The following is a 17,250-nucleotide window of genomic DNA, read 5'->3' on the forward strand; positions in this document are numbered from 1 at the left end:
CCTCATGAACCCCCTCAGGGACCCCTCCAAGGAACCCCTCAGACTCGAATCCCCTCAGGGACCCCAGGATCCCTCACGGATCCCCTCAGACACCCCAGGATCCCTCACGGATCCCCTGAGACACCCCAAGATCCCTCATGGATCCCCTCAGACATCACAGGATCCCTCATGGATCCCCTCAGACACCACAGGATCCCTCATGGATTCCCCCAGACACCCCAAGATCCCTCATGGATTCCCTCAGACACCCCAAGATCCCTCATGGATCCCCTCAGGAACCCCAAGATCCCTCATGGATCCCCTCAGACACCACAAGATCCCTCAGCTCCCCCTGCCCCGCGCTCTCGGACCACTCAGAGACCCCTCAAGCCCTCCAGACCCCTCAGGCTCTGAAACCTCCTCAGGGACCCCTCAGCCCCTCACGATCCCCCCTCAGTGAGTCCCCCCCAGCCCCCCCCACCTTGCGCTGCTGTTTCTCCCAGGCGGGGTCCAGGAGTAGATCCCGATCCCAATCGTCCTCTTGGGCCATGTAGTCGCCATTGGGTCCGGGCCCGTTCCCGCCGTACGGGTGGGGTTGCCCCGCGCTGTGGTAATCCACCATTATCGCCGCCCTGATGTCGCGACAGGCGGAGGACGCGCCAGCGACACGGACCCGAATCTGTCCCCCCCCACCCGCGCCCCGACTGCGCACGCGCCGCCGCCCAGGCCGCGCCCACCGCGCCGCGCGCGCACGGGCTGGGCGGAGCCACGCCCACCGCCCTCAGGCGCCACTGGGGCCACGCCCATCACACTCACGGAGAGGAGACCCCGCCCACCGCTCCACCCCCAGGCGCGTCCCAAGCCACGCCCCCCCGAAGCCACGCCCCCTTCCCCTCAGAGCCCCCTCCTCCATTTTGACGCCCCCCAAGAACGAGCCCAGTCCCGCTTTGAAGCCTCTTTACTGGTTAAACTGGGCAGGATCGGGGTTGGGGGGTTGGAATTGGGGGGTCGGTGTTGAGGGCTCGCTTCTGCGGGGCTCAGAGAGAGGACGCCATGATGCTGGACACACCTGGGAGGAAAACAGGTGAGATGGGGGGGGCCCGGGACACCCCTGTGCTTCCAGTCTCCCTCAGACACCCCCGGGCCTCTCCTGTATCCCTCCCCAGACCCCCAAAACACATCCAAAACTCCTCTGGACTCCCCCAGGATCCTCCTGTATTGCCCCAACCCCTCTGCAGATCCCCCAAACCTCCTCCAGGACCCCAAAATCTCCATGGGATCTCCCTGTATCCTCCCAACACCCCCCAAAACCCCCTAAGGACCCCCGAAAACTTCCCCAAATTCCCACCAGGATGCCCCAAACCACCCCTCCAGGACCCCCAACCCACTGTCGAAGTCGATCTTCTCCACGATGTTCTTGGGTTTGATGTTCTCCTCCTGGTTGGAGATAAGGATCCGCCCCGGCTCCGGCTCCGTCCACCCGTATTTGCTCATCCACACCCTCAGCTGTGACTCTGGGGGGGACCGCGGGGTCTGGGGGGGCTTGGACACCCCCTAGGAACCCCCAAAGCCCCCCAGGATCCCCCAAACCCTTCCAGACTCTCTTGCACCTCCCCAGGACCCCCCAAACGTCATCACAGGACCCCCAAAACCCCATCCAAGGCTCCCCAAACCCCCTGAGGACCCTCCCAAGCTCCCCCCAGCACCCACCTTCCAGCAGGGACCCCCCAAAACCCCAGGCAGGACCCCCAGCCCCCTCACCTGAGAGGTCCCCCAGCATCTCGGCGAGCAGCCAGCGGTCGATGTGCTGGTACGTGATCCCCACCACGTGGCAAATGACTGTGGGGACCCCCACGGTGGCACTGAGCCCCCCAAAACTGCCCAGAACCCCCCAGCCAACCCCCTGAGACCTCCCCAGGATCCTGCAAATCCTCTCCAGGATGCTCCAGTTCTCCTCCCAGGACCCCTCTGTACCCCAAATCCCCCCTGAACCACCCCCAGGTTCCTCCAGGAGCCTCTAAAAATAACCCAGGACCCCCAAAACCTGCCAAAGCCCCTCAAGATTCCCTCCAAACCCCTCCAGGACCCCCAAAACCTCCCCAGGACCCCCAAAACCCCCGCAGGGACCCTCAAATCCCCACTAAAGCACTCCCAGGTTCCTCCAGGAGCCTCTAAAAATAACCCAAGATGCCCAAAACCTCCCCAAGATTCCCTCCAAACCCCTCCAGGACCCCCAGAACCTCCCCAAACCCCCTCAAGATTCCCTCCAGACCCCCCAAAACCTTCCAGGACCCCCCAAAACCCCCTCACATTTCCTGACGGAGTCCTCGGAGCCGGTGATCCCCTCCAGCAGCTCCATGTTCTCATCCAGCGCTTGCTGTCGGAATTCCGGGGGTCACCCCCACATTTAGGGCTCCCCCTTTGTCTCCAGGACCCCCCAGGGTTTTGGGGAGCCCAGTTTTTGGGGGGCTCACCCAGAAGGACTGGAAGTGGCAGGTCTCCAGCAGCTCCCCCAGGTACAGGATCTGCCGGATGGGCCGCTCCTCTTGCTGAGTGTTGGCGAGGTCAAGGGAAAGTTTGGGATAAAAATGGGGAGTTTTGGGGCTGAACCCCGAAAATCTCCCTCCCCCAGCTCCCCAAAATCCAGGTTTGGGGGGATTTTGAAGGGAGAAACGCCAGATTTGATTTCTCAGGGAAAAGGGGGGTCCCTGGGGAGGTTTGGGGGGTCCTTGTGGGATTTGGGGTTCCCCATGGAATTGGGGGGGGGGTTCCCCGGATTTGGGGGGATTCCCTGGATTTGGGGTGCCCCCCATTTTGGGGTGTCCAGGATACATGGGCCTGGTTGATCATGCACTTGCACAGGGTGAAGTCCCTCTGGATTTGGGGGTTTCCCTCTGGATTTTGGGGTTTTTAAGGGGATTCCCCTGGATTTGGGGATTCCCTGGATTTGGGGTGTCCCAGATTTGGGGTGCCCCCCATTTTGGGGTGTCCAGGATACGTGGGCCTGGTCGATCATGCACTTGCAGAGGGTGAAGTCGGTGTGGGGCAGGTTGGTGAGCGCCTTGAGCAGGATCTGCGCCGTCACCCCGGTCTGGAAGAAGGCCGGGTTGAACTGGTACCTGCACAGGTGAGCCCAGGTGAGTTCCAGGACCCCCAAACTCCCCCGGAGCTCCCCAGAATCCTTCCCCAGGAGCTCTCACAGCTTCAGCACGGCCAGGTTGGCCTCCAGGTCGTAGGCGTTCTCCTTGGCCTGCGTCTCCACGTAGCGCTCCAGAGTGGCCAGGTTCTCGGGGTTGTACCTGTGCAGGTGATGGGAGGATGTGACACACCTGGACACACCTGGACACACCTGGACACACCCCCCCCATTGCACAGCTCCAGCATGGCCAGGTTCTCGGGGTTGTACCTGTGCAGCTGAGGCGAGGATGTGACACACCTTGACACACCTGGGACCCCCTTTACACAGCTGGGACCGCCCTTTGCACACCTGGGATCCCCTCAGGGTCCCCCAGTCCCCTCCCAGCCCCCGCCAACCCCCTCCCGGTGCTCTCCCAGTCCCTCCCGGTGCTCCCAGTACCGGTCGATGCCCCGCAGCAGTTTCCCCACGTTCGCCCGCATCTGCTCGAACAGCGCCATGTTCGCGGCTCTTCCGGAAGGGACGTCACAGCCACTTCCGCTTCACCACGCTCCATGACCACGCCCACAGAGCGAGACACGTGAACGTATCCCGGTCACGCCCCCCACTTTAGCCACGCCCCTCCCAGTACGGGCCGCGTCCCGGACTGGGCGAACTGGGGCGGGAATGGAGTGACAGTCCTGGGAGGGACTGGGACAAACTGGGATTGTAGCTGATCTTACTGGGATCATACTGGGTTTGTAAGGAAGGACAGTGAGACAGTACTGGGGTTGTGCTGGAACTGTACTGGATCCTACTGGGATTGTACTGGTACTGTACTGGATCCTGCTGGGATTGTACTGGAACCGTACTGGATCCTACTGGGATTGTACTGGAACCGTACTGGATCGTGCTGGGATTGTACTGGAACCGTACTGGATCGTGCTGGGATTGTACTGGTACTGTACTGGATCCTACTGGGATTGTACTGGAACCGTACTGGATTGTACTGGGATTGTACTGGAACCATACTGGATCGTACCTGATCATACTGGGATTATACAGGGTGTGAAAAATGCGTATTTTATTAATTATTTATTAATTTAACTAAATATTAATTAAATAAAATTAATATTATTTTAATTACAATTAATTAAATTTAAATAAAATAAATAAATATTAACGGTAATTTATTATTTAATAATTTATCATTAATTAATATTTATTAATTATTTATTATTATTTTGCAAGTATTAAAATGAATATTATATGTGCTGTGTTAGAAAGTAATGCTGTATTAATTTTCTTAAGTAGTGTGTTAAATATAGTTTTAGGTTATAGTCACGTTTTTCACTCTTTTCCCCTCAGGTTTGCTGCTCTTTTCCCCTCACGTTTCCCACCCTTTTCCCCTCACATTTCTCACTCATTTCCCTTCACATTTCCCCCCCTTTCCCCTCACATTTTCCTCCCCTTCTCGCCTCACATTTCTCTGTCATTTCCCCTCACGTTTCCCACCCTTTTCTGCCCTCACATTTCCCCCCTTTCCCCCTCACATTTTCCCCTCACGATTCCCGCCCTTTTCTCCTCACCTTTCCCTCTCTTTTCCCTTCACATTCCCGCCCTTTTCCCCTCACGATTCCCTCCCTTTTCCCTTCACATTTCTCCCCATTTCCCCCTCACATTTCCCTCTCTTTCCCCCTCACATTTCTCTCTCTCTTCCCCTTACATTCCCCCACTTTTCCCTTCACATTTCTCTTTTCCCCTCATGATTCCCACCCTTTCCCCCTCAAGTTTCCCACCCTTTTCTTCCCTCACACTCCTCCCCTTCTCCCCTCACCTTTCCCTCTTTTCCCCTCACGTTTCCCCGCCTTTTCCCCCTCATATTTCCCCTCACATTTCTCTTTTTTCCTCTCATGATCCCCCCCCTTTTCCCCTCACATTTCCCTCCACCTTTCCCTCTCTTTTCCCCTCATGATTCCCACCATTTTCCCCCTCACATTTCCCCCCCTTTTCCCCTCACATTTTCCCCTCACGATTCCCGCCCTTCCCCCCCTCACGATTCCCGCCCTTCTCCCCTCACGTTTTCCCGCCCTTTTTCCCCTCACATTTCCCCCCCTTTTCCCCCTCACGATTCCCGCCCTTTTCCCCTCACATTTCTGTCTCTTCTCCCCTCACGATTCCCGCCCTTTTTCCCCTCACGATTCCCGCCCTTTTTCCCTTCACATTTCCCCCCCTTTTCCCCTCACTTTTCCTTCCCTTTTCCCCTCAGCTCGCCGGGGTTTTGGGGGTCCCCAGTTGGTTTTGGGGGTCCCAGGGTGTCAGTAACGAGCCGGGAGGGCAGCGACACTTGGCAGCGTTTATTTGGGGAGGTGGAAAGGCACTTGAAAAGGGTCTGGGGTCTTTGTGGGGCATTTTGGGGGGGTCAGTGATGAGCCAGTGACACTCAGCAGCGTTTATTGGGGAGGGGGCGTCAAAGGCACTTGAAGGGGATTTGGGGAGGGGGATTTTGGGGAGGGGGATTTTGGGGGGGGGATTTTGGGGTCCTCATCCCAGCTGATCCTCGTATTGCTTTCTGAAGCAATCCCCAGCCGGGAAGAAATCCCAGCAGCGCTCCTGGTACATCTTCCACACGTAAGATTCCTGGTGGAGGAATTTGGGGAGGGGGCGTCGGGACATGGGGACCCCCCGGCACCCTCACCCACCCTGGGAATTCCTGAGACCCCCCCCCAAATCCCCTAGAGACCCCCTCAGTCCCCTAGAGACCACCCCAATCCAACAGAGATCCCCCCCAAATCCCCTGGAGCCCCCCCCAAATCCCAGAGGTACTCTCCCAAATCCCCTAGATGCCCCCAAATCCCAGAGGTACTCCCCCAAATCCCCTGGAGACCCCCAAATCCCAGAGGTACTCCCCCAAATCCCTTAGAGAGCCCCCCAAAATCCCCTAGAGACCCCCCAGTCCAACAGAGACCCCTCCTATAGAGCCCCCTCATGGGACCCCTCCTCCCTGTGAGCCCCATTCTCCCCCCAAGCCCCCCCAGACCTCCCTGGGACCCCCCAGACCCCTCAGTGACCCCCCAAGACCCCCCAGACCTCCCTGGGACCCCCCAGACCCCCCAAGCCCCCCCAGACCTCCCTGGGACCCCCCAGACCCCCCAAGCCCCCTCCCCATCACCCCTCGCTGTCCCCACCTGCCCCGTGTGCTCCGTCTCGTCCTTGTTGATCAAATACATCAGGAAGAACCTGGGGTGGGGGTGGGATCCGGGGGTGTCAGAGCTCAGCAGGGACCCCCAGACCCCTGCAGGACCCCCCGGGACCCCCCCAATCTCACATGTAGTTGGCCAGGTTGTGCTCCTCCAGCGTGTGCGTCTCGAAGCCGTGCGGGGTCGTGTCGAAATAATCGCTCCCGATGCCACAAATAAAACATTTCGTCTGGGGAGGGGGCCCGGGGGGGGGTCACAGAGGGGTCTCTGCACCCCCTAATTCCATTGGGGGGGGTCTTCATCCTCCTCTGCCCCCCCAGACTCACCTCCATGTCCTCCTTCACCTGCTCCTGCTGGTCCCGCAGCTCCCCGAAGGCGTCGATGATCAGACCTGGGGGGCACAAAATGGGGGGGTCGGAGGGGTGGGACCCCCCAGATCCTCCCCGGGACCCCCAGATCCTCCCCAGGCCCTCCCAGGACCCCCAGATCCTCCCCAGATCCCCCCAGGCCCTTCCAGGACCCCCAGACTGACCCCAAGCCCCTCATCCATGGCATGCCCACCCTGGATGAAGGCCAGGAGGATGATGATGGCCCCCAAAGCCCCCTCCCCACGAGGTGCCCCCTGGATGATGGCGAGGAGGATGACAATGACCCCCCGAAACCCCCCCAATCCCACCCCCTGCCAGGTGTGCCCACCCTGGATGATGGCGAGGAGGATGACGATGACGAAGAAGAAGAAGGTGATGTCGAACACCACCCGGTAGAGCTCGTAGTCATCCCCCGCAGGGTCCTCGATCTCGTCCCCGATGCGGCCCCCGGCCCGGACCCCCACGTACATGTGGAACAGGTAACACTGGGGGGGGACAAAGGGGGGTCAGAGACCCCCAAAATCCACCTGGGGACCCCCAAAATCCACCTGAGCACCCCCAGATCCCCCCCAGCCCGGACCCCCATGTACATGTGGAACAGGTAGCACTGGGGAGGAGGGGGCACAGAGGGGTCAGGGACCCCCAAAAATCCACCTGGGGATCCCCCAGAACCCTCCCCTCACCTTCCGGCACCCCCAGATCCCCCCCAGATCCCCCCCAGGCCCTTCCAGGACCCCCAGATCCCCCTCAGGACCCCCAGATCCCCCCCAGGAGCCTTCCTCACCGTCATCATGTCGTCGCACTTCATGTCGGGCTCATCCTCATCCTCGCTCTTGTTGTAGAACTTGCGGAAGAAGTTGAAGGCGACCACGGTGTACAGGTAAACCACCACGGCCAGGAGCCCCACCGTCATCACCAGCTGGCACAGAACGGGGGTCCCCAGTTGGTTTTGGGGGTCCCCAGTTGGTTTTGGTGGTCCCCAGTTGGGTTTTGGGGGTCCCCAGAGGGTTTTGGTGGTCCCTAGTTTGGTTTGGGGGTCCCCATTTGGTTTTGGTGGTCCCCAGAGGGTTTTGGGGGGGGATTTTTCAGGAGGGGGATTTTGGGGAGGGGGATTTTGGGGGCCGCATTTGGGGAGGGTGTTGGGGGGAGGGATTTTGGGGGGGATTTTTGGGGGGGGGGATTTTGGGGGAGGGGGATTTTTGGGGAGGAGGATTTTGGGAGGGGGATTTTGGGGCAGGGGATTTCGGGGAGGGATTTGGGGAGGGGATGTTGGGGAGGGATTTTCGGGAGGGGATTTTGGGGAGGGATTTTTCAGGAGGGGGATGTTGGGGGCGGGGATTTGGGGGGGGGATTTTGGGGGAGGGGGATTTTGGGGCAGGGGGATTTTGGGGGGGGGATTTTGGGGAGGGGGATTTTGGGGCAGGGGATTTCGGGGAGGGATTTTGGGGAGGGGGATTTTTGGGGAGGGGATGTTGGGGACGGGGGATTTTTGGGAGGGGATTTTGGGGAGGGGATTTTGGGGAGGGGGATTTTGGGGAGGGGGGATTTTTGGGGAGGGGGATTTTGGGGAGGGGATGTTGGGGGGGATTTTGGGGAGGGGATTTTTGGGGAGGGGGGGATTTTGGGGAGGGGTTTTTGGGGGGGATTTTTCAGGAGGGATGTTGGGGAGGGATTTGGGGAGGGGATTTTGGGGAGGGGATTTTTCAGGAGGGGGATGTTGGGGGCGGGGATTCTGGGGAGGGGATTTTTGGGGGGGGGATTTTGGGGGAGGGGATTTCGGAGGGGGGTTCGGGGGATTTCGGGGAGGGATGTTGGGGAGGGATTTTTGGGGGGGATTTTGGGGAGGGGATTTCGGGGAGGGATTTGGGGGGGGATTTCGGGAGGGGATTTTGGGGAGGGGGATTTTGGGGAGGGGGATTTCGTGAGGAGGATTTTGGGGCAGGGGATTCTGGGGAGGGGATTTCGGGAAGGGGGCTTTCGGGGTCCCCCTGACCTGCTTGCCGTTGTGGGTGACCGAGGACAGAATGGTGCGCAGCGTCTTGACGCCCATGGCGATGTCCAGCAGGTGCGAGGCGAAGAAGAAGTTGTTGTAGTGGCCCAGCAGGGACATGGCCATGTACCAGGTGAGGTACAGGAAGGACTGCGGACGGGGGGACGCAGAGCCGGGGTCACCCCAAAGCCCAGCGCAGCCCCCAGACCCCCCAGCTCGCCGCACTCACGTTATCGGTGAAAATCACCCCGAACTTCCAGATCTGGTAGCGGATGTCGATGGAGGTGATCCTGGGGGGGGCACGGGGAGGGGGGGGTCAGCAGGTGGGGACCCCCACAGGGGAGCCCCCAGACCCAGAGCCGTCCCTAGGACCACCCAGGACCCCTACACCCTCCCCTTAGACCCTACAGGACCCCAAAGCTCCCCCAGGTGCCCCCCCATGGACCAGCCAGTGGAGCCCCCAGACCCATGAGGGGGGGTCTACCCCCCTAAGACCACCCAGGACCCCTAAACGCTGCCCTGGGACATCTGTAGGACACCCAGACTCCCCCAAATCCCCCTCTAGAACCCACCCAGGACCCCTAACCCTCCCCTTAGACCCCCCATAGCACCCCAAAACTCCCCCAGGCCCTCCTAGGACCCATTAACCTCCCCTTAGACCCCTATGGGACCCCAAATCCCCCTCTAGAACCCACCCAGGACCCCTAAATCCTCCCCTGAGACCCCTGTAGGACCCCAAACTGCCCCCAACCCCCCAGGACCCCATAGGACCCCAAAACTGCCCCAAATTTCCCCCGCGGGACCCCCCAGGTGCCCCCCGGGTGCCCCCCAGGCGCACCAGGTGAGCAGGGAGCTGTTGGGGGGGGCCCTGCGCTCGCCCTGCGCCCCCATTTCCAGGCTGGCCAGGTCCATCCCCAGCAGCTCCGCGATCCTCTCCCGCCCGTAGATGTCCCCGTACTTCTCCATCACCTGGGGGACCCCAAAATTCACTGGGAGACCCCAAAATCGAGGTAAAAACCCTCAAAGTGTTGAGAGACACCTCTGAAATGTCCCCGTACTTCTCCATCACCTGGGGGACCCCAAAATTCACTGGGGTGACCCCAAAATTCACTGGGAGACCCCAAAATTCACAGGAGGGGTCCCAAATTCACTGTGGGACCCCAAAATTCACCGGGAGACCCCAAAATCGAGGTAAAACCCCTCCAAGTGTTGGGGGACACCTCTGGGATGTGGGTAGGGGGTGCCCAGGACCCCTCCTCACCTTCCTCTTGATGAACTTGTCCCAGTAATTGCTGGGGAAGGATCTGGGGGGGGGCAGGGGAGAAAAGGGAGGGTCGGTGGGGGCAGGGGGACCCCAGGGGACCCCAATTGGTCCCACTGGATCCCCAGCACCCCCAAAAACCCCCAGACCTCCCTTCCAGCCCCTGCGGAGTCCCTGGAACACCCCCAGTGCCCCCCAATGCCTCCCAGTCCCCCCAGTGCCCCCCAGTGCCCCCCAGTGCCCTCCCAATGCCTCCCAGTCCCTCCCAGTCCCCCCCAGTGCCCCCCAGTGCCCTCCCAGTCCCTCCCAGTGCCCCCCAGTGCCCTCCAGTGCCCTCCCAGTGCCCCCCAGTGCCATCCCAGTGCCCTCCAGTGCCCCCGCCCGCCCTCCCAATGCCCTCCCAGTGCCCTCCAATGCCCCCCCAGTGTTCCAGTGCCCCCAGTCCCCCCACCCTCCCAGTGCCCCCCCAGCCCTCCCAGTGCCCCCCAGTGCCCCCGTCCCAATGCCTCCCAGTCCCCCCAGTGCCCCCCAGTGCCCCCCCCCCCAGTGCCCTCCAGTAACTCCCAGTGCCCCCCAGTGCCATCCCAGTCCCCCCCAGTGCCCCCCAATGCCCTCCCAGTGCCCCCCAGTGCCCTCCCAGTGCCCTCCCAGTGTCCCCCAATACCCTCCCAGTCCCTCCCAGTGCCCCCCAGTGCTCCCAGTGCCGTACTGGGCGTTGAGCACCAGGCGGTCCCACTGTCCCTTGACGTCGTCGTGGGGTTGGCACGTGCTGTCTTGGGGGGGGGGGGGGGGGGTGATGTAGAGCCCCGAGAACTCGAGGCGCCGCGCCACCTCCTTCTCCCGCTTGAAGATCACCAGGGGGATCTGGGGACACCATGGGGATCAGGAGTGTCACCAGGGTCATGGGGGGACATGGGGGTCATGTGGGGACACAGGGATTTGGGGACACACACAGGGGTTGGGGACACACACAGAGGTTTGGGGATGCCCAGGGGTTTGAGGGGACACAGATTTGGGGACACACACAGGGATTTGGGGACACAGGGAGGTTTGGGGACACACACAGAGATGTGGGGACACCCAGGGCTTTGGGGACACAGAGAGATTTGGGGACACCCAGGGGTTTGGGGACAAACAGGGATTTTGGACCCAGTGATTTAGGGACACACACAGCAGTGTGAGGACACACACACACACACAGGGGTTTGGGAACACGCAGGAATTTTGGACACAGATTTGGGGACACACACAGAGATCTGGGGACCCCCCCAGGAGTTTGGGGACACAGATTTGGGGACACAGAGGGGTTTGGGGACACGGGGGAGGTCACCTTGAGGCAGTTGTAGCCGATGATGCACAGGAAGGCCACCAGCGTGTGCGCCAGCGCCAGCCCCCGCAGGGTTTGGGGACACACACAGGGATTTAGGGGACACACACAGGGATTTGGGGACCCCCCCAGGGATTTGGGGACCCCCCAGGGGTTCGGGGACACACGGGGGGTCCCGGGGGTCACCTTGAGGCAGTTGTAGCCGATGATGCACAGGAAGGCCACCAGCGTGTGCGCCAGCGCCAGCCCCCGCAGCGCCGGGCCCATGTAGCCCGTGCTCTCCTCCAGGAAATAATAAACCTCGGGCTCCTCGGGGGGGGGCTCCGCGCCCCCCGGGACCCCCCCGTCCTCCTCGGGGGCCACCCCCGAACCCTCGGGCTCCTCCGGGGTGCCGGGGGGGTGCTCGGACACCTGCGGGGATGGGACAGGTGAGGGACCCCCCCAATGGGGACAGGGACAGGGGAGGGACCCCCGGGGGGATAGGAACAGGAACAGGGACCCCCCCAGCCCCAGGACCCCCCAAATCCCCCCTCCCCAAATGCCCCCACCTTGTAGAAGAGGAGGATGAAGTTGATGGCGAAGGCCAGGAACAGCGCCAGGAACCGCAGGTTGTAGAAATTCCTCGACAGGTAATTCTGGGAGGGGGGGAAACGATCAACCCCCTCCCCAAATCCCCTCCTGGCACCCCCCGAGACCCCCGACCCCCCCAGAGACCCCCCTTAACCCTCTGCACCCCCCAAACCCCGACCCAGAGACCCCCAAACCCCCCCTTAACCCTCTGCACCCCCCAAACCCCCCCGAGACCCCCAAACCCCCCGAGACCCCCAACCCCCCCCCAGAGACCCCCGACCCCCCCTTCACCCTCTGCACCCCCCAAACCCCCCCCCGAGACCCCCAACCCCCAAGACCCCCAGAGACCCCCCGACCCCCCTACCCACACCCTCTGCACCCCCCAAACCCCCGGGACCCCCAAACCCCCCAAGACCCCCAAACGCCCACCCAGAGACCCCCCAAACCCCCCGGGACCCCCCGCCCCCTTACCAGGAACTTCACCCTCTGCACCTCCAGCTCCCCCCAGAAGTCGAAGCCCCCCCTCGCCCGGGGGCTCCCGCCGCCCCCCGGGCACCGACTGGCGCCGTTTTGGGGGGGGGGCGCGGGGCTCCGGCCCCTCCTCGGGCCCCTCCCCGCCCTTCTCGCCGTTCTCTGTGCTGGGGGACAGCGGCCTGCGTGAGACCCCTCCCCAAATTCCCCTTACCCCCCCGGCCCTGCGTGAGACCCCTCCCCAAATTCCCCTTCCCCCCGGCTGTGGGTGGAGACCCTCCCCAAATTCCCCCCTTAACCCCCCGGCTGTGGGTGAGACCCCTCCCCAAATTCCCCCTTACCCCCCGGCTGTGGGTGAGACCCCTCCCCAAATCCCGTTTCCTTCCCCGGCTGTGGGTGGGGGGGCTCAGGGACCCCTCCCCAAATTCCCCTTTCCTTTCCCCCCCTGGCTGTGGGTGAGACCCCTCCCCAAATTCCCCTTTCCCCTCCCCAGCTGTGGGTGGGGGGGCTCAGAGACCCCTCCCCAAATTCCCCTTTTCCCCCGGCTGTGCGTGGGTGGGCTCAGGGACCCCTCCCCAAATTCCCCTTTCCCCCCCCAGCTGTGGGTGGAGACCCCTCCCCAAATTCCCCTTTTCCCCCCCGGCTGTGGGTGGGTGGGGGGGCTCAGGGACCCCTCCCCAAATTCCCCTTTCCCCGGCTGTGCGTGGGTGGGCTCAGGGACCCCTCCCCAAATTCCCCTTCCCCCAATCCTTACTCGGCTTTCTCGGTCTCGGCCGGGGGGGGCTCCTCTTCCTTCTGCCCCTCCCCCACCTGCTCCGCCATCTCCTGGGGGGACGGGGGTCGGGGGTGGGGGACACCCCCCGGGACCCCCCGAAGTCCCCCCGAGGCCGGGCAGGGCCATGGAGGGGCTTGGGATTGGGGGGTTGGGGGACCCTCCGCTGTCCCACCCCACTAAGGGACCCCCCACTCAAAACCCCAAAATTCCCCCCAGGGACCCCCAAAATATCCCCACGTCCCACCCTTTGGAGTGACCCCAAGGGCCCTCCCCCACTTCAAACCCCCAAAATCCCCTCAGGGACCCCCAAAGTCTCTCAGGGACCCCCAAAATCCCCTCAGGGACCCCCAAAGTCTCTCAGGGACCCCCAAAATCCCCTCAGGGAGCCCCAAAATCCCTCCCAGGGACTCCCAAAGCACCAAAGGAACCCCCAAAATCCCCTCAGGGACCCCAGAATGCCACAGGAACCCCCAAATTCTCTCAGGGACCCCCAAAATCCCCCCAGGGACCCCCAAACCAACACAGGAACCCCCCAAGATCCCCTTTCCCCCTTACCCCGATCTTCCTGCGCAGGATGGGGGTCCCCTCCGGGGTGGGGGGCTCGGCCCCGGGGGGCTCCCCGATATCCCCGAGCCCCCCGGGGGCGTCGGGAGCCGCCAGCCTGAAGTGGGGCTCCTTGCGCGGCCCCGCCGGCGCCGCCTTCACCTCCCGCCGCCGCTCCTCCTCCTCCTCATCGTCCTCCTGGGCCGGCGGCGCCTCCAGCTGCGCCTCGGGGGGCTGCTCGGGCTCCGGGGGTGCCCCCTCATCGCCCGGCCCGGCCTCACCCCCGCCCACGGCGTCCTGCGTGGGGTCGGGCATGGAGCCCAGCACCTCGATGACGCCCAGGCGCTGCGCCCCCTCCACCAGCCCCCCTCCGAAGAGGGAGCTCCAGGCCAGGCGCCCCACGGCCCCCAGCACCCCCAGCGCCCCCAGCACCCCCCCGGCGGCCGCGCGCCCCACGCCCGCCCCCGCCTCCCACGCCAGCTCCCGCCCCGACTTCTTGCGCAGCCTGCGGATCTTGCGGCGCCACGTCTGGGGCGAGCCCAGGAGCCGCCGGAGCGCCCCCAGACCCGGCAGCGCCGCCGCCGGAGCCTCGGCCGGCTCCTCTTCCTCCCTGTCCTCGTCCTCCTCCTCCTCCTCGTCGCGCGGCGCCTCCTCCTCGGAGATGCGCGAGGCGATCTGCATCTCGAAGATGGTGTCCTCGCAGAAGTTGACGAAGAGCTCCATCTTCTCGGCCTCGCCGCCCTCGTTGACCACGTCGAAGATGAACTGGCGCTTGGACTCCTTGACCTGCGGCATCTCCCACTGCGCCTTGTTGGCGCCGCTGATCTCGAAGTAGATGCGCTCGATGCGCCGCGCCGCCCCCATGATCTCGATGCGCCCCAGGAAGGGGCGGAAGTAATCCAGGATGCTCTCGGCCTGCTCCAGGAAGGTCTTGAGGCGCTGGTCGTGCGGCACGTGCTCCGACAGGTTGGTCAGCAGCACGGCCACGTTGAAGCCGATGTCGCGCGCCGGCTCCTGGAAGCGCTGGGCGAAGCTCTCCACGTCGATCATCTCGTTCTCGTCGGCCTCGGAGCACGAGAGCAGGAACTGGATCTCGTCGGGCTCGTACTGCTTCTGGCTGTCCATGGCCTTCTGGAAGTCCTTCTTGGAGATGAGCCCGCGCGGGTCGGTGACGAAGTGGCGGAAGGCGTCGGACGAGACGATGTCGCGCAGCTTCAGGAACATGTCGAAGAACTTGAGGATCATGGTGACGTTGCTGGAGGACTCCACCAGCATGTCCACCATCTGCCGGGCGATGGTGCCGTTCACCACGTTCCCTGAGGGGACACGGAGGTGTCACAGCTCTGAGGGTGGCACCCGGAGAGGTGGGGATGGGCTGGAGGGTGTGGGGACACCTTGGATGGCCAAGGGACACCTTGGGTGGCCAAGGGACATCTGGGTGGTCAAGGGACATTTGGGTGGTCAAGGGACATCTGGGTGGTCAGGGGACACTTTGGGTGGTCAGGGGACATCTGGCTGGTCAGGGGACATCTGGGTGGTCAAGGGACACCTTGGGTGGCCAAGGGACATCTGGGTGGTCAAGGGACATTTGGGTGGTCAGGGGACATCTGGGTGGTCAGGGGACACTTTGGGTGGTCAGGGGACACTTTGGGTGGTCAAGGGACATCTGGGTGGTCAAGGGACATTTGGGTGGTCAGGGGACATCTGGGTGGTCAAGGGACATTTGGGTGGTCAGGGGACATTCTGGGTGGTCAGGGGACATTCTGGGTGGTCAGGGGACACCTTGGGTGGCCAAGGGACATCTGGGTGGTCAAGGGACATCCTGGATGGTCAGGGGACACCCTGAGGAACCTGGGGACACCCCAGGTGACACGAGGCTCCCCAGGCGTCTCTCCCCAGGTACCTTCGAGCAGGGACAGCAGCATCACCACCATGTCCTTCTGCAGGTCCAGCAGCTCCTTCAGCAGCCCCAGCTGGGACGAGTCCTGCGCACCAGAGCTCCCAGTTACCTCCCAGTAACTCCCGGTACACCCCAGTGCCCCCCAGTGCCCTCCCAGTTCACCCCAGTGCTCCCAGTGCCCACCTGGGCCAGTTTCTTCATCATGTGTGCGAAGACGTGCAGGAAGCCGACGACGGCGTCCCAGAGGCGGCTGTGGGCCAGGCTCTGCTGGTTCCCAGTGCAGGGGCCCTGGGGGGACAGGGGGACACTGGGAGGGACCCCCGAGAGACTCTGGAGCACTGGGCAGGTTTGGGGGTTCCAGGTGGGTTTGGGGGTTCCAGATGGGTTTGGGGGTCTCAGGTGGGTTTGGGGGGTCTCAGGTGGGTTTGGGGGGGTCTCAGGTGGGTTTGGGGGTCTCAGGTGGGTTTGGGGGAGGGGTCTCAGGTGGGTTTGGGGGTCTCAGGTGGGTTTGGGGGTCCCAGGGGTCTCACCTGGATGTACTCGGTGAGGCTGTTGAACACCTGCTTGGCCACGGCCATGGCCTTGGAGAAGTTCCTCTTGCCCTGCTCGTCGATGACGTCCTTGCCCGAGTAGTACCAGTAGAAGTCACTGATGGACTCCTGGGGACATTGGGGACATTGGGGACAGTGAGGGGACACAGGGCTGGGGACAATCGTCGATGGACTCCTGGGGACATTGGGGACACAGGGCTGGGGACAGTCCCCGGTGGCTCTGGGGACACTGGGCACACGGCGCCAGGTGTGTGTGTGTGTCACCTGCAGGCGCAGCAGGTAATCCACGGTGCAGATGATGATGTTGATGGTGGTCGTGTTCCCCGTCTGCGTCCTCAGGTAGTTCTGGAAGTCTGGGGGGACAGGGACACCCCGGGGTCACCTCGGTGTCACCTGGGTCCCCTCGTGTCCCCAGGTGTGTCCCCAGGTGTCCCCACCGTTGTTGTGGCCCTCGCAGAGCAGCTGCAGCAGCCGGAACAGGTCCTGGGTGAATTCATCGTCCGACATCACCTTCTCCCCTGGGGGGACACGGGGGGGACACGGGGACAGCGGGGTCACTGGGGGGCACGGGTGGCACGGGGACACACCCCAGTGGCACGAGGACATGCCCCAGTGGCACGGGGACACCAGAGAGTGGCACGGGGACACCCTGGAGTGGCACGAGGACACCAGAGAGTGGCACGGGGACAATCCGAGGTGGCACGGGGACACCCTGGAGTGGCACGAGGACACCAGAGAGTGGCACAGGGACAATCCAAGGTGGCACAGGGACACTCTGGCGTGACAGGGACAATCTGAGGTGGCACAGGGACACCCTGGCGTGGCACGGGGACAATCCAAGGTGGCACAGGGACACTCTGGCGTGACAGGGACAATCTGAGGTGGCACAGGGACACCCTGGCGTGGCACGAGGACACCAGAGAGTGGCACGGGGACAAGCAGGGTGGCACAGGGACATGCTGGCGTGGCACGGGGACAAGCAGGGTGACATTGGGATGGCAGGGGTTAGCAGGGAGGGGACACGCAGGGGACAAGCAGGGACACGGGGACAGGCCACCCTCCTCCTGCCCCCCCCAGCCCCATGGAGCCTTTAGGGACCCCAACCCTGTCCCCACGATGGCCCTGAGACCACCTAGAGACCCCCCAGCCCCAAATCCCCCATAGCCCCGATAATCCCCTATAGCCCAGAGAATCCCCTAT

General features: G+C 62.9%; 2 protein-coding genes across 2 annotated transcripts in view; both read right to left on the reverse strand.

Moving 5' to 3' along the window:
• Positions 1–921: 921 nt before the first annotated feature.
• Positions 922–3,670, reverse strand: EIF3K (eukaryotic translation initiation factor 3 subunit K). The gene is made up of 8 exons (XM_030970390.1): positions 3,557–3,670; positions 3,180–3,278; positions 2,978–3,098; positions 2,454–2,528; positions 2,290–2,356; positions 1,741–1,818; positions 1,368–1,493; positions 922–1,048 (listed from the first exon to the last, which is right to left on the reverse strand). Exons 1-8 carry the CDS (start codon positions 3,613–3,615, stop codon positions 1,017–1,019), a joined length of 657 nt encoding a protein of 218 aa, XP_030826250.1. The 5' UTR covers positions 3,616–3,670; the 3' UTR covers positions 922–1,016.
• A 1,777-nt stretch (positions 3,671–5,447) lies between these two features.
• Positions 5,448–17,250, reverse strand: part of RYR1 (ryanodine receptor 1) — an 84,780-nt gene continuing 72,977 nt past the window's right edge. Inside the window, 22 exon segments of the mRNA XM_030970389.1 lie at positions 5,448–5,734; positions 6,283–6,334; positions 6,423–6,523; positions 6,621–6,685; positions 6,991–7,147; positions 7,447–7,581; positions 8,656–8,802; positions 8,882–8,942; positions 9,491–9,621; positions 9,914–9,956; positions 10,623–10,777; positions 11,427–11,651; positions 11,789–11,875; positions 12,282–12,323; positions 12,325–12,448; positions 13,036–13,106; positions 13,612–14,915; positions 15,503–15,584; positions 15,683–15,787; positions 16,030–16,158; positions 16,315–16,403; positions 16,488–16,568. Coding sequence (XP_030826249.1) covers positions 5,639–5,734; positions 6,283–6,334; positions 6,423–6,523; positions 6,621–6,685; positions 6,991–7,147; positions 7,447–7,581; positions 8,656–8,802; positions 8,882–8,942; positions 9,491–9,621; positions 9,914–9,956; positions 10,623–10,777; positions 11,427–11,651; positions 11,789–11,875; positions 12,282–12,323; positions 12,325–12,448; positions 13,036–13,106; positions 13,612–14,915; positions 15,503–15,584; positions 15,683–15,787; positions 16,030–16,158; positions 16,315–16,403; positions 16,488–16,568 — 3,482 coding nt within the window. The 3' untranslated portion in view covers positions 5,448–5,638.

This window comes from Camarhynchus parvulus, unplaced genomic scaffold (genome assembly GCF_901933205.1).
Source record: "Camarhynchus parvulus unplaced genomic scaffold, STF_HiC, whole genome shotgun sequence".
NCBI lineage: Eukaryota > Metazoa > Chordata > Aves > Passeriformes > Thraupidae > Camarhynchus > Camarhynchus parvulus.

What these genes read in the sequence shown, in the direction of transcription:
- EIF3K (XM_030970390.1), bottom strand. Translation starts at nt 3,615, where the DNA reads ATGGCGCTGTTCGAGCAGATGCGGGCGAACGTGGGGAAACTGCTGCGG. An exon ending in CTGCTGCGGGGCATCGACCG is followed by an intron (nt 3,279 to 3,556) that starts GTACTGGGAGCA and finishes TCACCTGCACAG; the next exon opens with GTACAACCCCGAGAACCTGG. An exon ending in GCCACTTCCAGTCCTTCTGG is followed by an intron (nt 2,357 to 2,453) that starts GTGAGCCCCCCA and finishes GAATTCCGACAG; the next exon opens with CAAGCGCTGGATGAGAACAT.